Genomic DNA, 20,763 nt, shown 5'->3' with positions numbered 1-20,763 from the left:
CTCTCTTCGATCAAAAACATTTTCAACTGCCACCATTGTTTCTGGCTCGAGTTTTTACTCATCATACAAAAATCATCACTCCTGTGATATATACATACAAGTATATACATACAGAAGTGCTGTTGGATTTTTGTTAAAAGAAATCAAAATCAGTTTCTGTTTTTTTATTTTGGGTATTTTTTTTATAATTATTTTATTTTATTTTTAATTTCTGATTTGTGTCTTTTGGTTTTTCAAAACTGTGTTTGTGAGTTAGGAATTTTAACGAGATACATTCCTGTCTAAATTTTTCGATTATAATTAATTTAATTCGAATTATTAAATTAATTTAATTAATTCGAATTTTCTTAATATTATTCTTAAAATTCTGAAAGTGTGTGTCTTATTATTATTTTAAATGGCTCTCAATTTCCAAATTGTCGCGCATAATCAGGTTGGTTATTTTAATCCGGAAAAATGTGATGTGGAAAAATATAAGCCTTGGATTAGATTTTTAAATGACCATTCGATTGTTAGCTCTGCTATTAAATCAAATGTGATTTTAAATGTCGATCTGCTTAGACTGATTTGCACCACCTCTACTGTGGCCGATGATTCAAAATCTTTTTCATTCACCGTGGCAAACACACAGTATGTGGTTGATGAAATAGTAGTCAATCAGGCATTAAATTTTCCATTGGACAATTTCTGTAATTTACCCTCTGAAAATGATATCACAAACTTTTTCCATGCTATTCACTATCAGGGGGTGATCAATTTAACCAAACTTTCAAAATCCAATTTGGTGTCTGAATGGGATATTTTCTTCGATACACTTTCTAAAGTGTTTGCCAACTGCACTAAATCCAACTTTCACAACATCACTTCCACTCTGCAGTATATTGGTCTTGCGGTTGTTTTCAATCAAAGGATCAATTTTGGCAAACTACTTTTTCCCATTCTCTTGAGACGTCTCACTACTGCTTTACGTGATTATTCTACAAATCGTAGGGTATCATGTTACTATGCTCGTTTTCTCATGCTTATAGCAGATCATCTTCTCACACCTGAGCACAAAGCCCTTTTTGCTAACTCCGCAGTAACCGAACCCCCTCCGGTAAGCAAAAAGATTTACACCCGCCAAGACACAACCTTCAAATTCATGCAAGTTCCAGTACTTGTATCTGCTTTCATGGCCACCTATATTCCTTTACCTATTTTCAATCTTCCCGGTCATGAACAGCAACCTCAACCTCCAGTGGTTCAAGCCACCCAGGCTCCTCCAACATCAGATGCTCTTCCATTACAGGTAGTAATTCCTCACTCTCACTCCTTTCCTACTTCTGTTGAAAGACCCCCAGTGGTTGATAGGGCTGACCATGAAGTTGTAGAACCACAGCTTCAATCCCAGGTCATAGAGCCAAACACAGAGTCACATTCTATCTCAACCACTCCCCCTCTGTCTAAAATGTTACCCAGAAGATTAATAGGAAGTAGTGCATTGTTAAATGTGAGTGAACCCTCAGCTCTGCCTCCTCCAAAGAAAAGAAAAACTTATACTGAGGCATCTAAAAGCCCATCCTTGTCCTCCCAACAGGACATGGACTTTGAAATGGCCGATAAACAGTTACTAGAGACATTCTCTCAACAGGATGAATCTATTTAAATTCGCCATAGGACCATGGCATCTTGTACTGAGTCAAGCACAATTCCATTACTCACAATGGAACCATACATATCCACAGATGATACTCAGGACACAGAGCGAGGAGCGCACATAGAGTCTGTTACAGTGCCTGCCATAGTTACGGCAAAAGAGCAGTCACATGCTTCTGAGGGAAAATCTGACTCTCAGCCACCCTTAATAGAGTCATTTTCTCCCCTCCCAGATCAAACACCTCTGGCTCCCTCACGGGATTCTCCACTCGCAGATTTATCTGGAGAAAGTGGAGGGCAACTCGGTCAATCTATCCCTGAAGCAATTCAGACATCTATTTCACATGAAATGATAGGTTTGACTGAGGATCGGGACTCGCGAATTCCCATTGCACCACCACTGACCTCTCTTGAAGAGGCTAGGGTGATTTTAACTGCAGGTACAGAAGAACAGCAACAGGAAGACTCCTCACGAGCAATTATATTGAGAGAAACACAAGAACGTGAGGCGAGTGAACCAAACACGAGTGAAATTCAGGTGAGAGCACACACAGACACTGATAATGTAAGCCTGTTAGCTCAAATTGCTGCCCTAAAAGAAGAACTTGCTAAAAGCCAAGCTGAAGCTCAAGCATTCAAAGCACAAGTGGTTGAACGGTCTTCTTCTTCCACCTCTGTCAACAATCAGCTGGCACTCATAAGGAATGATATCTCAGATCTCAAGAACTCTGTCACACCAAAGCTCAATTCCATTCAGGAAACTCCAACTTTATCAGCTGATGACATTTCTGACTTCTGCTCTCTACATACAAGGATGACTTCTCTTGAAGATTTGGTTGAAATGAATCATTCACTGGATTCCTCTAGATTTCTGAAGATAGAGACAGGTATGGAACATCTGAATGAAGGGATGAAGCACCTGTACTACATGATCAAAAATTCTCACTGTCCCAATGAAGAACAAAGGACTTACTTTGAAGGGCCGTCTGGTGGAGGCTCAGGCTCGGGAGGTGATGGAGGTCATGGAGGATCTAAGGGAAAGTCAGTAGAGGATCCCTCAACTAAGGGGGAGAAGAAAGGGAGTAGTGGAAAGGGGAAAGAAAAAGATACCTCTGCTGGGGACAAAGGAAAGGATGATGATGTCTATTACAGTGGATAACAGGATGACTTTGACATTTTTGACATTCCCACTGAACCAGTCTTGGAAGATAAAGATGGTTTATTTGAAGCTGAAGAGGAAAGTAATTTTGGAGATTGGGAAGAGGAAGCTACAGTGGATCCTATCTTTGAGAAAGAGTTTCAGCAGCAGCAGTCAGAGATGAAAAGAAAAGAAGCTGAACTCAAAAAGGTCTCCCAGATCATTGATATGAGGAAAGACATATAAAGAACAGAAACTCTTGAAAAGCAACGTCTTCATGACATTAAGGCTCAAGAAAGGAGAAGAGATGTCAGACTGAAGATTGGTGAAAAATGGGATGAAGCTAGGAGAGTACTTGATATGCCTCAGCTGAGCACTAACAATGATAGGCAGTTCCTACATCTTCTTGACAAGCTGGAAATCTCAAATCCTAACAATGACATGTACATGAATGCTATCAAGACTGAAGTCTCAAGGATCACAGCTGCTTTTGATAGATCCCTAAATGAGATGAGCATTTTTGTATATTGTTAGAGTGAAGGATCTTTCAAGGTGTCACTTTATCTGTTTGAGAATCGTTCTTTGTCAGAGATTTGGGTTCTTCTCAACAAGGTAAAAAGAAGCTCAGAATTGAATGAAGTTCTTCGAGAAAGGCTTAAAGAGTTTGCCAGTAGGGCTAGTCCTCAAGTGGTCAACAATCCTCATCAGGTGAGATTCTTTAAGTCTGATTATCTTCAAATCTGTCAGCTAGATGTACAATCTCTTAAAGACTACTCAGCTAAGCATCTGGTCTGGATGGAACATCATTTAAGAACTGTTGGATACTCATCCATGTTGAAGACTCAAGCTGCTGATTTGATTCAAGCTTATTGTGAAAAGAATATTAAAAGGTACAATCAGATCAAGAATAAGCTGAAGTCAGTTGGAGTTCAACCAGTCAGACCAACAAGCTTCACTTCAGAAAAGGATCGTGTCTTTGACAAAGAGTTGCTTCAAGATTTAGAAGAAGGTGAAGTCAGAAGAGAAGACAACTGAAATCAATTAGCTCAAAACTCAATGTAATATGATTATAGCTTTATGAATCAAGATAGTCTAATGTAGTTATTTGTTCACCCGCTAGAGGAACATCTATCTTGTATTCACTTGTAAATTTCTTTTGGAATCTGGAAAATGTTAAATATAATCCAGAACTTTTCTGCTATTTACTTTGCATTTCTGTTTATATCTTTTTCTTATTTGTTAGTTGAGTTATCCTCTAGGTATTTGTTGTTATTGTCTAACAAGCAAATAGGGGGAGATTGAAAGGCATATGGCATAGCCTATTTGTATATTCGAGGATTTAACTCAACTCAAATAAGAATGTAATAAGTAAATAGTGGAGCTATCGTCAGAGAGATCTCATATAGTAACATCTGTCAAAGGGTTAAGAAACATTATTCATCTACAGACTTGAAGAATTAGTTCACTGGAAGAAGTTCAAGAAATTGATCATGCCTCAGTGATATAAATCAAGAGTGTGGATTTAATCAAGTGACAGAGATCTCGTCAGGGTATCAATTAATTACAGGGATTTAATCTGAAGAAAATCAGAGTATCAAAGTCAAGACATGAAGCAACGTCACGGAAGTTAGTCACTCATGAACCAGACAGTACATCGAGTGTCAACATTGAAGTGGTGGAATTTATTCATATATTTCAGTGATTTTCAGAAGATTTACAGAAGAGTGGTTGCTGTTCAAGAGTAGTATTAATTCTCTTTTAATTAATTAAGTCATTTAATTTAATTAAGAGAATAAATTAAATCTGCAAAGATTAATTTATTGATTAATTGAATTAATTGGTTAATTAAATCTGAATTAATATTATGCATTTTTCAGAAATGATTTTGGAATTATATTCAAAAAGATAATCAGCAAAATAGATTTGAACTGGTATGACAATTAGATTGTCATACCGAAAGTCCTACCAAGTCATTCTGGATAGTCTTTCCAAGTCAAGTAATTGTCATACCGGAAGTCTCTCCAGTTCAACAGATTGTCTTGCCAATACAATTGGATTGTCTCACCGAAAGTCTCTCCAGTTCAAAGGATTGTCTTGCTAGTTCATTTGATTGTCTTGCCGAAAGTCTTGCTGATTCAACTGGATTGTTTTGTTTACTTAAACAACAAAACACAGCAGAAGTTATTCATGCAATTATTCAACATACAGAACACACAAGTCAAGAGAAAAAAAGAAGCAGAAAACAAAGGCAAAATATTTTCATTTTTCATCTGCTTTCTTCAAGATTAAATTTCTAGATTGTAAAGTTAAATCCAATCAACTAGAAATCTTTATCTTGTTCTTGTGTATCAATCTAGCGGATTAAAATCCCTAGAACTTAATCTCAAATCGCATTTAGCATTTGATCTTTTAATTGCAAAAATAGAAAAAGTTCATGTCGAATTTATTCTAGATTTGTAATAATTGATTTGAGATTAATCCCTTGTAACCGATACCGTAGTTGTAACACCTTTCAAGTTTAATAAAAGTTTTATTTAACTTGAATTTTGTTTCACTTTTTTATTCCGCATTTTATTCGCTTAAACGGTATTGTTTGCATTCAACCCCCCTTCTACAAACAAATTGGGACCTAACATCTCTTGTTGACCATACAAGTAGAAGCAGCCATGGACAAGATATAAATGACAGAGGTTTATCTGAGTGGCATAAAAGTCCAGAAGTTAATGATTTAGTAAAGAGAAAAGATGCAAAGGTAGACTTCATTATCAGTTTTTCTGCCACTGTTTTTCCTTTATGAAACTGTATTACAGGCACCGATGAAGAGGTTTAAGAATGTTGTTGAAAAGACACCGTCTCAATCTGCAAATGTTGGAAAAAAGGATGATGTTGCTCTTCATAGTCAAGTTACCAAAACATTCGTTGAGACAGCGGGTTACACGGACCAAGTAAGTTAAATCTTTAACTCATTTAGTTGAGTGTTGTGGGATATCAATGGTCATTAGTTATTATGTTCAACTTATAACTTTGTTTAACACTTTTTTAGCTCGTGAGACACTTGAAGTTGATTTAGGCTATGTAATTGACAAGTAAACCATGCTGTTACATATTTTCTTTTTATGCAAATTTGTGAAAGGTGTTGTTTTTTAATTAAAAGCACTTAAATATAATTTCTTACAGGACTGATTGTTGTCACATAATTATTTATGATATATCTGGTTGTTGACTCATCAAAGACTTCAGTATTCATCCATATGTAATGGATTAGTAAACCAACCTGCTAGATTTTGTCTGTACCTGTTTGTAAAGACGCGAGCTGAGTTTGACACTTAGTTTTCTTTTGTATTACAGGCACCTATGAGGAGGTTTAGACACACTGTTGAAAAGGCACCATCTCAATCTGTTAACAATCTGCATTCTTTTACTTACTAATAAATTTGAATTTTATAGTTAACTAACCTCATGTTTTCTCTTTCTCTGGAATTAAAATTTATAAATAAGATACAGTTGCTGCTTTTGGCCTTTTTATAGCAGCTGCTTTTTGCTTTTTTATAGCAGAATTAGTTAAGTCATTTGTGATCCCAAGGGAAACATGATATATATACTTATATGAGAATCACATCAAAACTTTGAATTGTTTTGTATAATCTGTCTTTTTTTATTATTATAGAAATTTTTTGTGTGGAAGCAAGAAGATGATATTATTCATGATGGTTGGCTGACAAGTGCAAGGAGGAAATATTCTGAAGTTGTTTCTGTAGCTCGTTCCAACTGGGAAAAGAATAAAAAACAAGTACTAGAATTGGCAAGAATGTTTATGCGAGCTGGATTAAGTTTTGGGAATCTGAGAAATTTCAAAAATTGTCTTTCATTCAAAGAAGTAATCGGCGCGGCGGGATTGATGGTTCCTTTTCAACACATACGAGTGGTTCCGCTTCACATAGGTTGGTTGCAACTCGTTTGGTAAGCTGTATAATGCAATTTTCACAGGATTTTTTAAATTATTCCTTAAAAACAAAATTGTTGTGTTTTAAAATTTGCTCTATTTTGTTTTTTACAGAAAATTCAGTTTAAGCGCCCCCCACTGCTGACCAACTGTTTTATGAGACACACACCAGACATGTAAAGAAAAAGAAGAATTTTATTGGCGAGGGTGATGATATCATGGATGACGAGAGTGAAGATGAGGAGGAAGTCGTGTGGATTGACAAAAAAAAGTCAACAAATATATGTGAGTTTTATTATTGAGAATATCCATTTGATTATTAGGATTACACCACTATGATATTTATGCACATATGTTTGTCTATTGATTAACATATGCACATATGCTTGTAAAATGGTTGGAAAGTTGCTTAAACAGAGTTAACAGAGAGTCCGTGGGAATTAATTAGAAGTTGGTATACATAAATTTGGTCAACTATGCACCCATACTATAGTAGTATAGTTTTAGGTTTAGTTGTTTGGAATTCAATGTGATTGCACGTCTCTGCAAGCCTACTTGTTTACTAGTTTAAACAAGTGTGCTAATGTTTGCAATTTGCCCTGCCTTGGACTGGTTTGTGTTTGATTAAGTTTAACAAGTAGACTTGTAGATGTATAGCAAAACTTGTATATTGTGTGATAAAGGATTGTACTAAATAAATACACTGTAAAATTCCCTGAGTTCTCTACAAAAAAAAAAGCCCAAGTTTGAAAATTACCTGTTTCTTTTTGTGATTATTTGAGGTTAAGAATTTGATGATTATGGTAAAATGAACTCTCTCAACCTCTGAAAACTCCGTGAATTACCTGTAGATGTATAGCAAAAGTTGTATATTTTGCTCATGTGTAACATGAATTAATGCAGGAAACTTTTTTAAAACTCCGTGAACTGCATGAGGCAGCTGGGCACCCTGTGGATAATAATGCATTATTTCTTGAAGCGGTTGGAGGGCTTGACAAGAAAAAAAGAGTATATGGAGTTGGTTCTTCTAAAAGACTTTTCTATCAGTCCAAGAATAAGTCTTACACATCATCCTTTGCTTTTGCTGGTGAAGAAGAAAATCAAAGGCTGAAGCGCCAATTACTTGAGATGAACGAACGGATGAAAGTAATGGAAAATCAGTTGGCCAGGATTATTGAAGCTACTTCAGTCCGACTTCAATGTGATCAGTCCCCTGCCAATTTAGATGGTGAAAATGATGACAACTAGTATTTAACTACTTATTAGCATGTCTGTTATGCATTTGACTTGAAATTATAAATATTTGTGTGTGTGTAACGTAACACTGGGGAAATCTCGTAATCTGGTTTAGTACCCGTTTAATTATTAAGCTTGATAATTTTGGTTACACTCATATGGCAAAATCTGATTTAGTACCAGTGTATCAGATTTGCTAACTTTGGATGATATGTTTGATCTGTTTTTAAGTATAGGGCTAGAGAGATGTTGTAACTCTTAGCCCCATTTTGAATTAGTTATCGGTATTTAAGGATTTCTATATGTGTTTGATGGTGTTACTATAATACAAAAAGACTTTTGTCTTTTGTTATCATTATTTGTAAAATTTTCCAGGTTTTAAAAATCTTATGTATAAAATATGTTATGCATCTGTCGGGCAAATAACATAATAACGGATTTTTTTTGAAAATTTGTCACCAAAATGAACAGATTTAGTGGGTATTTTATTACTAATTAAAATTCAAATCAGCAACGCATTTTCTGTTACGAATTTGTTACTAAAAATTAACCAGAGATTCTCTCTTGTTGCTAATAATACCAACGAAATATAGAGTAATTCCGCATTTCGTAAAATAATTGAGATATATGTTAGATTCACATTCTGTTAAAATAATGATATAAAATTATGACAAGGTTTTATTCTCATGTCATGAGATTTTAGAACCAAGTAGTTAATTAACACGGTATATCAGGGTCTAAGCCAGCACGGGAAACTCCGAACATAAAAGATAAATTATTTCCCGAAAGATGGACACCCGTTATCCATTTTTCAATTTCTTAAATATGTTTTTGAATAGGGAGTGTTAGAATAATAATATTAAATTATCTCGAAAAGAGCCTTATTTTAAAAGCGACCGGTTCCATAAGACATAAATTTCTCGAAATTAATTAAATAAGCAAAAAAAAAGGAAATTGAAGCAGAAGAGGTTACTAATGTAAACATCAATTCATGCAATTTGTAGAAGACCCCAATTAAAGCTTACATAGTAAATTCACTTAGCAATTCAAGTTTATAAAAAATAACCGAGTGGAGAGAACCCTAATATAAATTCACTCACATTCAAGTTTCTAAAAGGACAACCGAGTAGAAAGTACCCTAATGTGAGCTTATCCTCTTACTAACTGAGCAAAGAAAAGTTGAGGTGAGAACGAAAAATTAGGGTTCGGTCGGAGGCCAAATATACCATTCTATTACCCACACAATAAATGAGTAAAATATGTCTCATAGAGTGAACGTAATATCTCGATACTGAAACTGAGTGTGGACAAACTACAGAGAGGGAAAGAGTACGAGAATATTTCAACAACTTATGCATTCAGTTAAACCACACATTGGTAGCCTGGGTATAATGTGATACGCAACATCAAAATGCATATCTCAAGTTAGTTTAGCTAGTTACCCTATTGATAAATGTATATTACATAATACTCGGTGCTCAGATGCGTAATACGCTGGTATAATTGGGTATAGTCTTGAAAAAAGTTATTTACATCACATTTTTTAAAGAAACATGTATATTTGTCCTTCAACCTTTCAGTCGAGAAGCCGTTTAGTCCAGAGAGATGGTCGGCCGAGAAAAATTTTGAGATAGTTTAGTCAAAAGAGCGAGAGAGATTTGTTTTTAGTTTTTATTTATTTTCTTAAGAGAGAGTTGAAAAAAGGGGAATACTGAAAACTGGATAAGGGGGAATTTTTTTGATAATAAATGGGAAATAATTTGATTAAGTGGGAAACTAGTTGGAGCTGGCACGTTCAATTCTTTTTTTTGGTTACTCAAGATATTGGTTGTTGTAATATTCCGTAATTTTTTAGAATTCGATTAATAATAGAATAATAGAAAATAGTATTAAAATTTGATTAAGATTAGGATTTAAAATTTAATTAGACTAATGGGCCTAAAATTTGGATCAGATTCTAATATGGATAACTTGTAGGTTAAGAAATAGGGTTTTGTATCGTTATAAATACACCATATTCGTCTTTCTCGTTTTTTATATAAGAATTCGTAGGGCTCTTCTCAGCAAAAATCAGCAGTCTTGTAAAATTCGTAGAAAATTCATCGTAAGTCGGAATTCAGTGATTCTGGACTTTTCGGAGAGGTCTTTTCGTTATCTTCAACTTTCGTGTTTCGTGTTTTCCAATATAACATCGTTTAATGGGTCAAAAAGGCTATATTCAGATCTAGTCAGGTTTTGAAGTAAGTTTTCGATCGATCTTACTAGTGTTTTCAAAATTGTATGTTATGCGTTTATATTTGATTATCAAAATATGGGCTAAGTGATGATATTTTTGAATGTATTATGTGTTACAAGTATACGTATTGTTGTATATATGTGGTGTGTAGACGATAATTTTAGATCTCTGATTTGTGTCATGGTTTGTGAAAATATCGAATAAGAATTTAGGACCGCAGTCACCGGATTGTAGTGACAGTTTTATGAAAATTTAGGACCGTTATCACCGGGTTGTAGTGGTCGTGGCATGGGTTATGGATTTTGAATTATTGTTGTTTATGTGCTATGTGTATCGAATAAGAATAAGAATATGTATCAAAAGTGTTTGTTTCGTATATCGTATCGTATAGATTATCGTATTTTGTTATATGTGTATGTGTTACTTGGCCTACTAGTTGGATCGATTATTTTCTTGCTGGGCTGTATAGCTCATTCTTACAATTTCAGGTTTCGTCCGAGATTCGAGTTGTATAGCATTGGAGTTCGAGGACCTTAGTTTTGGAGTAGATTGACTTTTGGACCGTTTCCGTTAGCTGCGCTTTTGTAATAGTCTCCTTTGTAATTGAATTGTGGATTAGTAAATTGGATTTTATATTAGTTTTGATTTAGATTTAATGGTCCGAAAGTACGGGTCGTTACAGTTGGTATTCAGAGCAGGCTGTCTTTCGGAGTGTATTAGGTATGGGACTAGTACATTCCCTAGGATTCGATCTTGTGGACCATAGTTTGACCTTTGGTAGATCAGGGGGTAGATGTGTCTCGAACTTTAGGATTGTTGTGAATTTGGGGACCAAATTCTTTTTAAGGAGGGTAGTATGTAATATTCCGTAATTTTTTAGAATTCGATTAATAATAGAATAATAGAAAATAGTATTAAAATTTGATTAAGATTAGGATTTAAAATTTAATTAGACTAATGGGCCTAAAATTTGGATCAGATTCTAATATGGATAACTTGTAGGTTAAGAAATAGGGTTTTGTATCGTTATAAATACACCATATTCGTCTTTCTCGTTTTTTATATAAGAATTCGTAGGGCTCTTCTCAGCAAAAATCAGCAGTCTTGTAAAATTCGTAGAAAATTCATCGTAAGTCGGAATTCAGTGATTCTGGACTTTTCGGAGAGGTCTTTTCGTTATCTTCAACTTTCGTGTTTCGTGTTTTCCAATATAACATCGTTTAATGGGTCAAAAAGGCTATATTCAGATCTGGTCAGGTTTTGAAGTAAGTTTTCGATCGATCTTACTAGTGTTTTCAAAATTGTATGTTATGCGTTTATATTTGATTATCAAAATATGGGCTAAGTGATGATATTTTTGAATGTATTATGTGTTACAAGTATACGTATTGTTGTATATATGTGGTGTGTAGACGATAATTTTAGATCTCTGATTTGTGCCATGGTTTGTGAAAATATCGAATAAGAATTTAGGACCGCAGTCACCGGATTGTAGTGACAGTTTTATGAAAATTTAGGACCGTTATCACCGGGTTGTAGTGGTCGTGGCATGGGTTATGGATTTTGAATTATTGTTGTTTATGTGCTATGTGTATCGAATAAGAATAAAAATATGTATCAAAAGTGTTTGTTTCGTATATCGTATCGTATAGATTATCGTATTTTGTTATATGTGTATGTGTTACTTGGCCTACTAGTTGGATCGATTATTTTCTTGCTGGGCTGTATAGCTCATTCTTACAATTTCAGGTTTCGTCCGAGATTCGAGTTGTATAGCATTGGAGTTCGAGGACCTTAGTTTTGGAGTAGATTGACTTTTGGACCGTTTCCGTTAGCTGCGCTTTTGTAATAGTCTCCTTTGTAATTGAATTGTGGATTAGTAAATTGGATTTTATATTAGTTTTGATTTAGATTTAATGGTCCGAAAGTACGGGTCGTTACAGTTGTAAAATAAGTGATGGCTTAAAAATAAAAAAAAAATATAATATTTACGCGAGGTGAGGTTAATGGATCTTTTGACATTGGGCACGAGTAATCGATATCTAATATGTGATGGATATTAACCTTTTTATTGTAGTGAATTGATAATATTTTTAACTTTTATTTGTTGATATTCATTGTTAGTTAAAAAATATATAAACAAACCAAATCAAACGTATCTAGTATAATCTGCTTAATCTTTTCCTTACCCTTAAAACATGAACAATATTTTTAACTTTTATTCGTTGTTATTTACTGTTAGTTAAAAAATATATAACCAAATCAAATCAAACTTATACAGTATAATCTGCTTAGTTTTTCCCTTACCCTTAAAGTAGGGACAATATTTTTAACTTTTATTCGTTGTTATTCACTGTTAGTTAAAAAATATATTATTATCAAAACCCTACCCTTAAAGTAGGGATAATATTTTTAATTTTTATTCGTTGTTATTCACTGTTAGTTAAAAAATATATTATTATAAAAAATATATACGAAATGACAAATTTGTCCCTGAGTATCAAACAACTTATACTCACATACTTCAATTATATATATAGGATATGGATTATAATTGTTTTTCTCATTTTGAACGTTATGTGATTATGTGTAGTAAAGCTGGCAATTCGTTTATTTCGTGTATTTTTGTGTCATGTATTTTCGTGTTTTGTGTCATGAATGCCTGAACCAAACCCGAACCAAACCCGAACCGTTAAACATTCGTTTCGTTTTGTATTCGTATACATTCATTTCGTGTATGTTTCGTGTCGTGTTTCATGTAATTTAAAATTATTAATAAAAATAAAGATAAATATAATTTATATTTAAATATTTTGTTTTTTACTAGTCGGGTTTAAAGTCAATAATTCATACAAACTCAAGTGCAGTCAAGTCTTGTAAAATTTGAATTTGTATCTATTTTTTATAAAAATTATATGTAATTCAAATAATTATAATAAATAAATAAATTTATTTATTTCGTGTACTTTCGTTTCGTATCGTGTATCTAAGGGTAAATCCAAAACCGACACTAAATTCATTCATGTACTTTCGTGTTTGTGTACCAAAATGTCAAATCAAACTCGTTATTTTCGTATCATTTTCGTGTTATGTTACCGTGTCGTGTATGAAATTTTCGGCTCTAAATGGGTAGAGATGTAATGAAAAGAAAAGTTAAAGTGGTGTGGAGATTGGAGCGGAGGTTTGGGAAAGACAAGGTATTTTAGAAAATGAAAATGTTATTTTAAAAGTAACTTTTTTGTTTTCAGTATGATGAAATTATTAAATTACACTTGTTTTAATACTTTCAAGAGCTGTTTATTGTGAATGCAGAGACGATTTTGTATTTTCACCTTTTTTTTGTTTTGAAAATAAAAAAATTATTTTGAAAATAACAGTTTTCTTTAGAAAAAGATATTTAATGTTCTTATAGGAAGAAAATATATATATATATGAATGAATCTCAAATGCATCAAGTCCATATTCATGATTAATTATAGTATTAGTTGGGCCGACTGTTCACCAAACTCCCTCTAAATCTTACTATAATTTTAGTATTAATTGAGACAGGCCTTCACCAACACCCTCCGCCTCCTATAATTTTAATTTCAAAAAAATAATAAACTCTTTTAAATTCAAAATACTAATTTTAAAATAAATTAATTTTAATTATTACATATTTATAATAATAGCTGAAATATATATTTTTTAATAAACATTTATGATTAGAAAGGAATTCTCGAACCCGGTTCTACATTCATCAAAACTCATTCACTCAATTTAACGCCACAAGTATCCCGTCATCGTATCACGTGCTCGATCGACCTGCAATCTGTGCAAGTATGGTTCAAATACATACACAAATTATTAAAACAACAAATCCTCTGTATTTTTGTAGTAAATTTTATTTGTAATAATTTGAGGATTTAGTATATTTTTAAAATCAAATTATAAATGATAAAGTATTCAAATTATATAATGAATTATGTTTGCAATTAATAAATTGGGTAGTGAGTATTAGATGCTTGGGGAGTTGTTTACAGGCTGGAATTGGTTGGAGTGAAACACACTCTCTCTCTCTCTCAACCTATATAACAAGTGCACGCACGCCTTTGTTTAACAAACACTCAGCTCTTGAAAATGTCTCCTACAGAGTTTTGCATTTTGTTGGTGCTTATTGGAGCTTTATGGCCATTCCTCCATCTCTGCAACACCATCTTTTCAATGACCTCACACAGCCACCGCAAACCACCGCCTGGTCCTCTACGTTTACCCATCATAGGTCATCTCCACATGCTAGGAAAACTCCCCCACCGCACTCTCTACAAGATGTCCCAAAAATACGGGCCCATAATGTCCCTCCGTCTTGGCTGCGTTCCCACTATTGTAGTCTCATCTCCAGATGCTGCCGAGCTCTTCCTCAAAACTCACGACGCTGTTTTCGCCAGCCGTCCTAAATCTCAAGTTGCAGAATTCTTATGGTATGGCACTAAAGCCATGATATTTACTGAGTATGGTGTGTACTGGCGGAATGTGAGAAAGTTCTGCACATTGGAGCTTCTCAGCGCCTCCAAGATAGATTCATTTAAGCAGCGGAGAAGGGAGGAGCTGGAGTTGCTGGTGAATTCGCTTAAAAAAGCTGCAATGGCAGGTGAGGTGGTGGACGTTAGCAAGAAGGTGGCCAATCTGACTGTAGACATGACTTGTAAGATGCTGTTTGGAAAGATCATGGACGACAGCTTTAAGTTGAATGAGATTATACACGAGATGGCAGAGATTATGGGCGCCTTCAATATAGCCGATTTTGTCCCACTTTTGGGGGCACTCGATCTCCAGGTTTTTCAAATCTTATAATGGCATTATTATTTAATACAGCATGTTGATAAATCAACTTGATAAACACCTTAAACATAAGAGACATTCTTAATTTCTTATACTCCTATGCTTAAGCAGTTAAACTTTTGATTTTGTTGTGTGGGATCTTTTTTGTTATGAGATTTGAATTAGTTGATGTATTGTGACAATTCGATTAGCGCTACGTCCACAAAATTGGGTATAAAATTTTGTATAAAATGATATGGGTTATGAAATGAGATGTTTTAATTGATTCTTTTTATGTGAATACAGAGGTTGATTTGTGAAAAAATTTGTAACCCATTTTTGGCATGAAGCATTTTCCTATTCAATATGTCATTTTTGAAATGTTTAGACATATATACTGCAAATTATTTTATTAATCTTGGAATCACGTGGATAACAAATAATAAGATCATATCTATTTTTTTTTTCAGGGATTAACTCGGCAGATCAAAACTACTAGCAAAGCAGTGGACAAAATATTAGAAACTATCATTGATGAGCATGAGCAAGATGCTATTAATGGCCGTGACAAGCTTCATAGGGATTTTGTTGATGTCATCCTATCCCTAAAAAATAGTCAAAGCAGCACTCATGAACAATTAGCTGAGAACATTGATCGATCAAATATCAAGGCAATCTTGTTGGACATGATTTTCGGATCCATAGATACCTCCCAAATCACAATCGAATGGATCATGTCAGAACTTATACGACATCCAAGGGTGATGAAACGTCTCCAAGAAGAAATCAGTAATGTCATATTAGATTGCAAATTTGTGGAAGAGTCACATTTGTCAGAACTAGCTTACCTAGATATGGTAGTCAAGGAAGGAATGAGACTACATCCAGCGGGACCACTGTTAGTCCATCATGAGTCCATGGAGGACATTGTGATAGAGGGATATCACATACAGAAGCAATCACGCATTATAGTCAATATTTGGGGCATTGGAAGAGATCCTAAAGTTTGGTCTGAGAATGTCCAAGAATTCCTTCCTGAAAGATTTATAGATAGTGACATAGATCTTCGGGGGAAAAGTTTCCAACTTATACCATTTGGTTCAGGCCGGAGAATTTGTCCAGGTATGCACCTGGGTCTAATAAATGTGAAATTGGTGGTAGCTCAGTTGGTACGCAGCTTTGACTGGGAGCTACCTTTTGGAAAGTCACCTGCTGAGTTAGATATGGATGAAAAGTTCGGTGCAACCGTGCCAAGAGCAAAGCATCTGCTTGCTGTACCAAGACTTCGGTTCCCTTAAACTCCTCTCTCTTATCCAAGTGTCTGTTGACAGATGCAGGAATAACTATGTGCGTATTTAGATTTTGCTAATGAATGTTATAGAAACTCATATTATTTCCTATAACAGAAGTGCCAGTTGTTCTGTTTATGCAAGGATTCACATTTGATTATGAAAAAAATAATACACCATACGTTACTAGAATCATTTGTAGACACACATATGTAAAAGGGACAGATGATTGCAAATCTTGGAGGCAACTGAAGAAGATTTAAACAAGTCTTATTTCAGACTTCAAAGTATCTATCAAGACTAAAAAAAGATAATTTAGAGTTTATGTTCATCAAGGAGTCAGGCCGTCTCTGGCATTTTAGAGGCCCTAGTTTGTAAAATCCCACAGGCTTATATACCTTTCATAAAAAGTTATGTTTGCACTGCTCTTGTCAAAATTCTCATTCTCCCTCTGGCCTAATTATCACCATCTTCCTAGGTTTGGTGTACTTCTGGAGCCCAGATACGGAGTCAATCTTCTTGTTCGCAAGTTTACGAGTTTAGTATCAAGACTTTTGTAATGATATGCTGAACACGAGTTTACGTTATAGAACTAAGTTGATCTAGTAAATAAAAAGAAGCACACACGAGTAGTATTAGCAATTTCCCCAAAATAGGCTAGCTGAAGTTCAATACCCAGAGATAATTTATAAACGAATTCTTTGGAAATGAAAAAAAGACTAAACTTAGCTCATTACAATTTGAAACTTAAATAATCAGACTCCGAATTGTCGGTAACCACAAGTTTAATGTGACATCCTCGTGCAGATACTGTCTTGATATCCAAAAATAACTGCTATGCAGCAAATAGCAATAACTTGTACAGCAGGTCCCAGTTCCAGGTACTGAATTTTCACAAACTTATCTAAATGATATGCTGGTTGGTTAGCAGCTGCCAAATTTTACAAGAAAGAGTCTATGATAAGCATAAGAAGTAGCGGTATACACATCTTTCTCTAATTATGATGACAAAACAGACGGAAAAATGCCAACCCAAGGTTTTCGTTTGCTAACACAAATTTGCAGCTATAGACTTGGAATTCTAGTGGTGGATTCCCCATCTCTAGATAATAGGAGGTTGATATTTAAATCTGGTGTTTTTAAATTTCTATTTTCGGCTATCTTTGAAGAAGAAGAAAATCCTTACTCTGTAGCTATAAAATGTAGTCATTGCTTGTTGTCAATGGGACTACAACTATTTGAGAACGTATACTTCTCTACTGTTTAATCTCATCTGTCGTCATATGACAAGCAATAAGCATAGTCATACTCAGATGTGCCATTTGTATATATTCTTGTAAGGCTTTGCTTAAGGCTTGAAATTTGAGTTATACTCTGCTTACAAAGGTGCATAACTAATTCATATTGGAGTACTGAATACCGCCCAATCAAGACTTCCAAAAGAAATGGATATAGCTTTGCCTCATGTATTCCCTATATTTGTTTCCTTTTTTTGCATGATAATGTATGCTGTATATGATTTGAGCCTGAAAGCTAAAATCCTTCGAGCCAAGCTTCGAAAGCAAGGAATTGATGGTCCTGCGCCTAGTCTACTTCTAGGAAACATTTCTGATATACAAGAAATTAAGTCCAAGGCATCAGCAGAAGATACTCCAACATACAATTTTCTTGAGCCTCTGTCACTCGACTGTTGCACTATCCTTCTTCCACATCTCAGTCAGTGGACCAAGCAATTTGGTATTTTTACATCTTTCGGCCTCTGAAATTTTCTTTTTTAGAACAAACGTTCTATAATAAATTCAATTTTGCTTCTAGGATTCTAAAACCTCCCTTGCCTTTGTTTTTGTAGATGTAATTGTAATGTATCTCAATTGGCAGGAAAAACTTTCTCTTTTGCTATGGGAAAGGTGCAAATTTTGTACATAGGAGACGGTGAATTGGTAAAGGAAATGAATTCTTGCAAATCCCCGGACTTGGGGAAGCCATCTTTCTTGCAGAAAGACCGGGGGCCTCTACTGGGCAAAGGTCTTCTCACGACGAGTAAGGAGGTTTGGGCTCACCAGAGAAAAACCATTGCCCCTACTCTCTATGTGAACAAAGTCAAGGTGTGTGTGCATACATATTTTCCGTACTTCAATAAGTTTTTTAATACCTTAAGCTAACAGTCCTGAACAGCCTTAATACTTGTTTGAAATTTATCCTTACATTGTACTGAATCTTTTAATAACTTAATTGTTTCAGGACATGCTTAGTATAGTTCTTGATTCTGGAAATACACTCGTCGAATCGTGGGAGAAAATGGTTGAAACTGAGGGTGGGATTGCAGACATAAAAGTGGACGAATATGTGAAGAATTTTACATCAAGTTCATTCTCCAATGTCATGTTTGGGAGATATGACGTTGCACACAAAGGCTTGTTTTTGAAGTTTAGGGATCTCATGGAAGCTTCTGGATCACCCACAGTACTCGATGGCCGTCCTTTCTATAGGTGAAGACCTCATTACAATTTTTTATTTTAACTTCAAAAGATACAGCAAGAATCGATGTTGTAAATTCATGCAAGAACTAAAGTTGTAAATTCATGCAAGAACATCTTCTGGAGGGGCGGGCCAGATATTAATACATTTGTACTTTCTAATTTTCAGATTTTTTCCTACCAAGAGAAATAGAGAGCAATGGAGACTAGAAAAGGAGATATACTGGATAATCCTAGAATTAGCTAAAGAAAGTAGAATGGAAGAGGGTGAAAGCATGATACAAACTCTTGTGGAAGGTTCCAAGCATGGTGAGCTTGGGCCATCAACACCTCAACAATTTATAGTTGATAATTGCAAGGAGCTCTGCATTGTAGCAATGGATGTTCCTGGCATCACTGCGATTTGGGGTCTAATGTTATTGGCAATGCATCCCGAATGGCAATCCCGTGCTCGTGCTGAGGTCTTGGAAGTTTGTGGAGGCCAGACTCCAGATGCCGAAAAACTTGGCAAGATGAAAATTGTATGTACCTCACGCGTATGACCTAAATTTACACAATTATATTTTAAAACTCAACCCTTATAAAACTGAACAATCTCCGGATTATAATGACAAAATACTTGATAGAAGGTGTCTCATTAAAGATGGCAGGGTCTGAAAAGCATTGAAGTATTTTTAAAGTATATAGGTGTACTCATACAAATTCTAGAAATTATGTGTTCCAATTTCAGCCAAGTTGAACTCAAATGGTGATTCTTCTGTGCAGCTAAAAATGATAATTCAGGAAATATTGAGGCTTTATCCAGGAGTAGGATTTACAGTGAGGGAGGCACTAGCAGATGTACAAATTGGGAAGAAGGTGTTTGTTCCGAAAGGAGTCAACATTTGGGTATGGCCAGCAGCTCTGCACAGAGACCCTCAGCTCTGGGGTCCAGATGCTCTCAACTTCAATCCAGAAAGGTTTGCTAATGGGATCCCCGGAGCCTGCAAAATACCACAGGCTTATGCACCATTTGGGCTTGGCCCACGAACATGTCCTGGAATGAACCTGGGTATGATGGAGCTCAAAGTTATGTTTTCCCTGATCTTGGCAAAATTCTCCTTCTCCCTCTCGCCTAATTATCGTCATGTTCCTAAATTTGATGTACTTCTACAGCCTAAGTATGGGGTCAATCTCATCATCCACAAGTTGTAATTTTGCAAGGAACCACTCCAACTCACCTATGCCCCAACTATATATACACATCACCTGTTCCAGGAGTATATATGTATTAAAAGTTCAGATGTACTGAGTATTGAAATAAAGTGGCCTATATAAACTTTAGATCTACAATCTGTGCTCTCATAACTTTTTTTTCTAATTCTGTAAAACACAAGTTCAGTTTGTTATAATGTGAACATCTTCATCTTCTACATTTTATAGCTTACATTTGCAGAGTTTTAATGGAGTTTACATGAATCTCAAGATGGTATCAGAACTTTTCGCAACTGTTATACTCCATTTCATGTCGGTATACTCTATATTGTAATCCCTCTCGATTAGACAAATTTCTGCCCGTAAAGTTCTTTTTCTTCACTTTATCTAATTGTTTTGCATCTAATAACACTAGATCAGTTCATCTTTGTATTTTTTTTATGTTTGATTGATGCATTTTACAATCGTTTTCTATGTTCTTTTCCCCAAATCTACGAGTATCCTATACTAATGTTATTTTAGGTGTTCAAAATAACAACAATATGAATCAAAACACACGTCCACGTAACTGATCTATTGATCCTTCTTCTTCGATACCTGTGAATGATGATTCTCCTTCTATCACATCTATTGATAATAACTGTCATTCTTTGTTTTTATACAATGATGTCAGCCATACATGATCTTAATTTCTAAGAAATTAACTGGTTCTGAAAATTATGCATCCCGGAAAAGATCAATGCAGATTTGTTAGGTCCCGAATTATTGTAAAAGAGGGGTTGAATACGATAATCACTAAATTAAAAATTCTTTCG

At 34.8% G+C, this 20,763-nt stretch overlaps 2 protein-coding genes across 2 annotated transcripts; both read left to right on the top strand.

Annotated features, from left to right (window-relative positions):
• Positions 1 to 14,301: 14,301 nt before the first annotated feature.
• Positions 14,302 to 16,472, top strand: LOC141695089 (cytochrome P450 CYP736A12-like). The gene is made up of 2 exons (XM_074499335.1): positions 14,302 to 15,003; positions 15,459 to 16,472. Exons 1-2 carry the CDS (start codon positions 14,308 to 14,310, stop codon positions 16,284 to 16,286), a joined length of 1,524 nt encoding a protein of 507 aa, XP_074355436.1. The 5' UTR covers positions 14,302 to 14,307; the 3' UTR covers positions 16,287 to 16,472.
• A 1,250-nt stretch (positions 16,473 to 17,722) lies between these two features.
• Positions 17,723 to 20,361, top strand: LOC141696052 (cytochrome P450 714C2-like). The gene is made up of 5 exons (XM_074500244.1): positions 17,723 to 18,014; positions 18,156 to 18,382; positions 18,519 to 18,766; positions 18,924 to 19,275; positions 19,520 to 20,361. Exons 1-5 carry the CDS (start codon positions 17,723 to 17,725, stop codon positions 19,946 to 19,948), a joined length of 1,548 nt encoding a protein of 515 aa, XP_074356345.1. The 3' UTR covers positions 19,949 to 20,361.
• The last annotated feature ends 402 nt before the right edge of the window (positions 20,362 to 20,763 follow it).

This window comes from Apium graveolens, chromosome 11, assembly GCF_009905375.1.
Source record: "Apium graveolens cultivar Ventura chromosome 11, ASM990537v1, whole genome shotgun sequence".
NCBI classification, from domain to species: domain Eukaryota; kingdom Viridiplantae; phylum Streptophyta; class Magnoliopsida; order Apiales; family Apiaceae; genus Apium; species Apium graveolens.
The sequence above is the reverse complement of the archived record's forward strand: the minus strand, read 5'-3'. Positions and strand labels throughout refer to the sequence as shown.

What these genes read in the sequence shown, in the direction of transcription:
- LOC141695089 (XM_074499335.1), top strand. Translation starts at nt 14,308, where the DNA reads ATGTCTCCTACAGAGTTTTGCATTTTGTTGGTGCTTATTGGAGCTTTA. An exon ending in TGGGGGCACTCGATCTCCAG is followed by an intron (nt 15,004 to 15,458) that starts GTTTTTCAAATC and finishes TTTTTTTTTCAG; the next exon opens with GGATTAACTCGGCAGATCAA.
- LOC141696052 (XM_074500244.1), top strand. Translation starts at nt 17,723, where the DNA reads ATGGATATAGCTTTGCCTCATGTATTCCCTATATTTGTTTCCTTTTTT. An exon ending in TCAGTGGACCAAGCAATTTG is followed by an intron (nt 18,015 to 18,155) that starts GTATTTTTACAT and finishes CTCAATTGGCAG; the next exon opens with GAAAAACTTTCTCTTTTGCT. An exon ending in TCTATGTGAACAAAGTCAAG is followed by an intron (nt 18,383 to 18,518) that starts GTGTGTGTGCAT and finishes TAATTGTTTCAG; the next exon opens with GACATGCTTAGTATAGTTCT.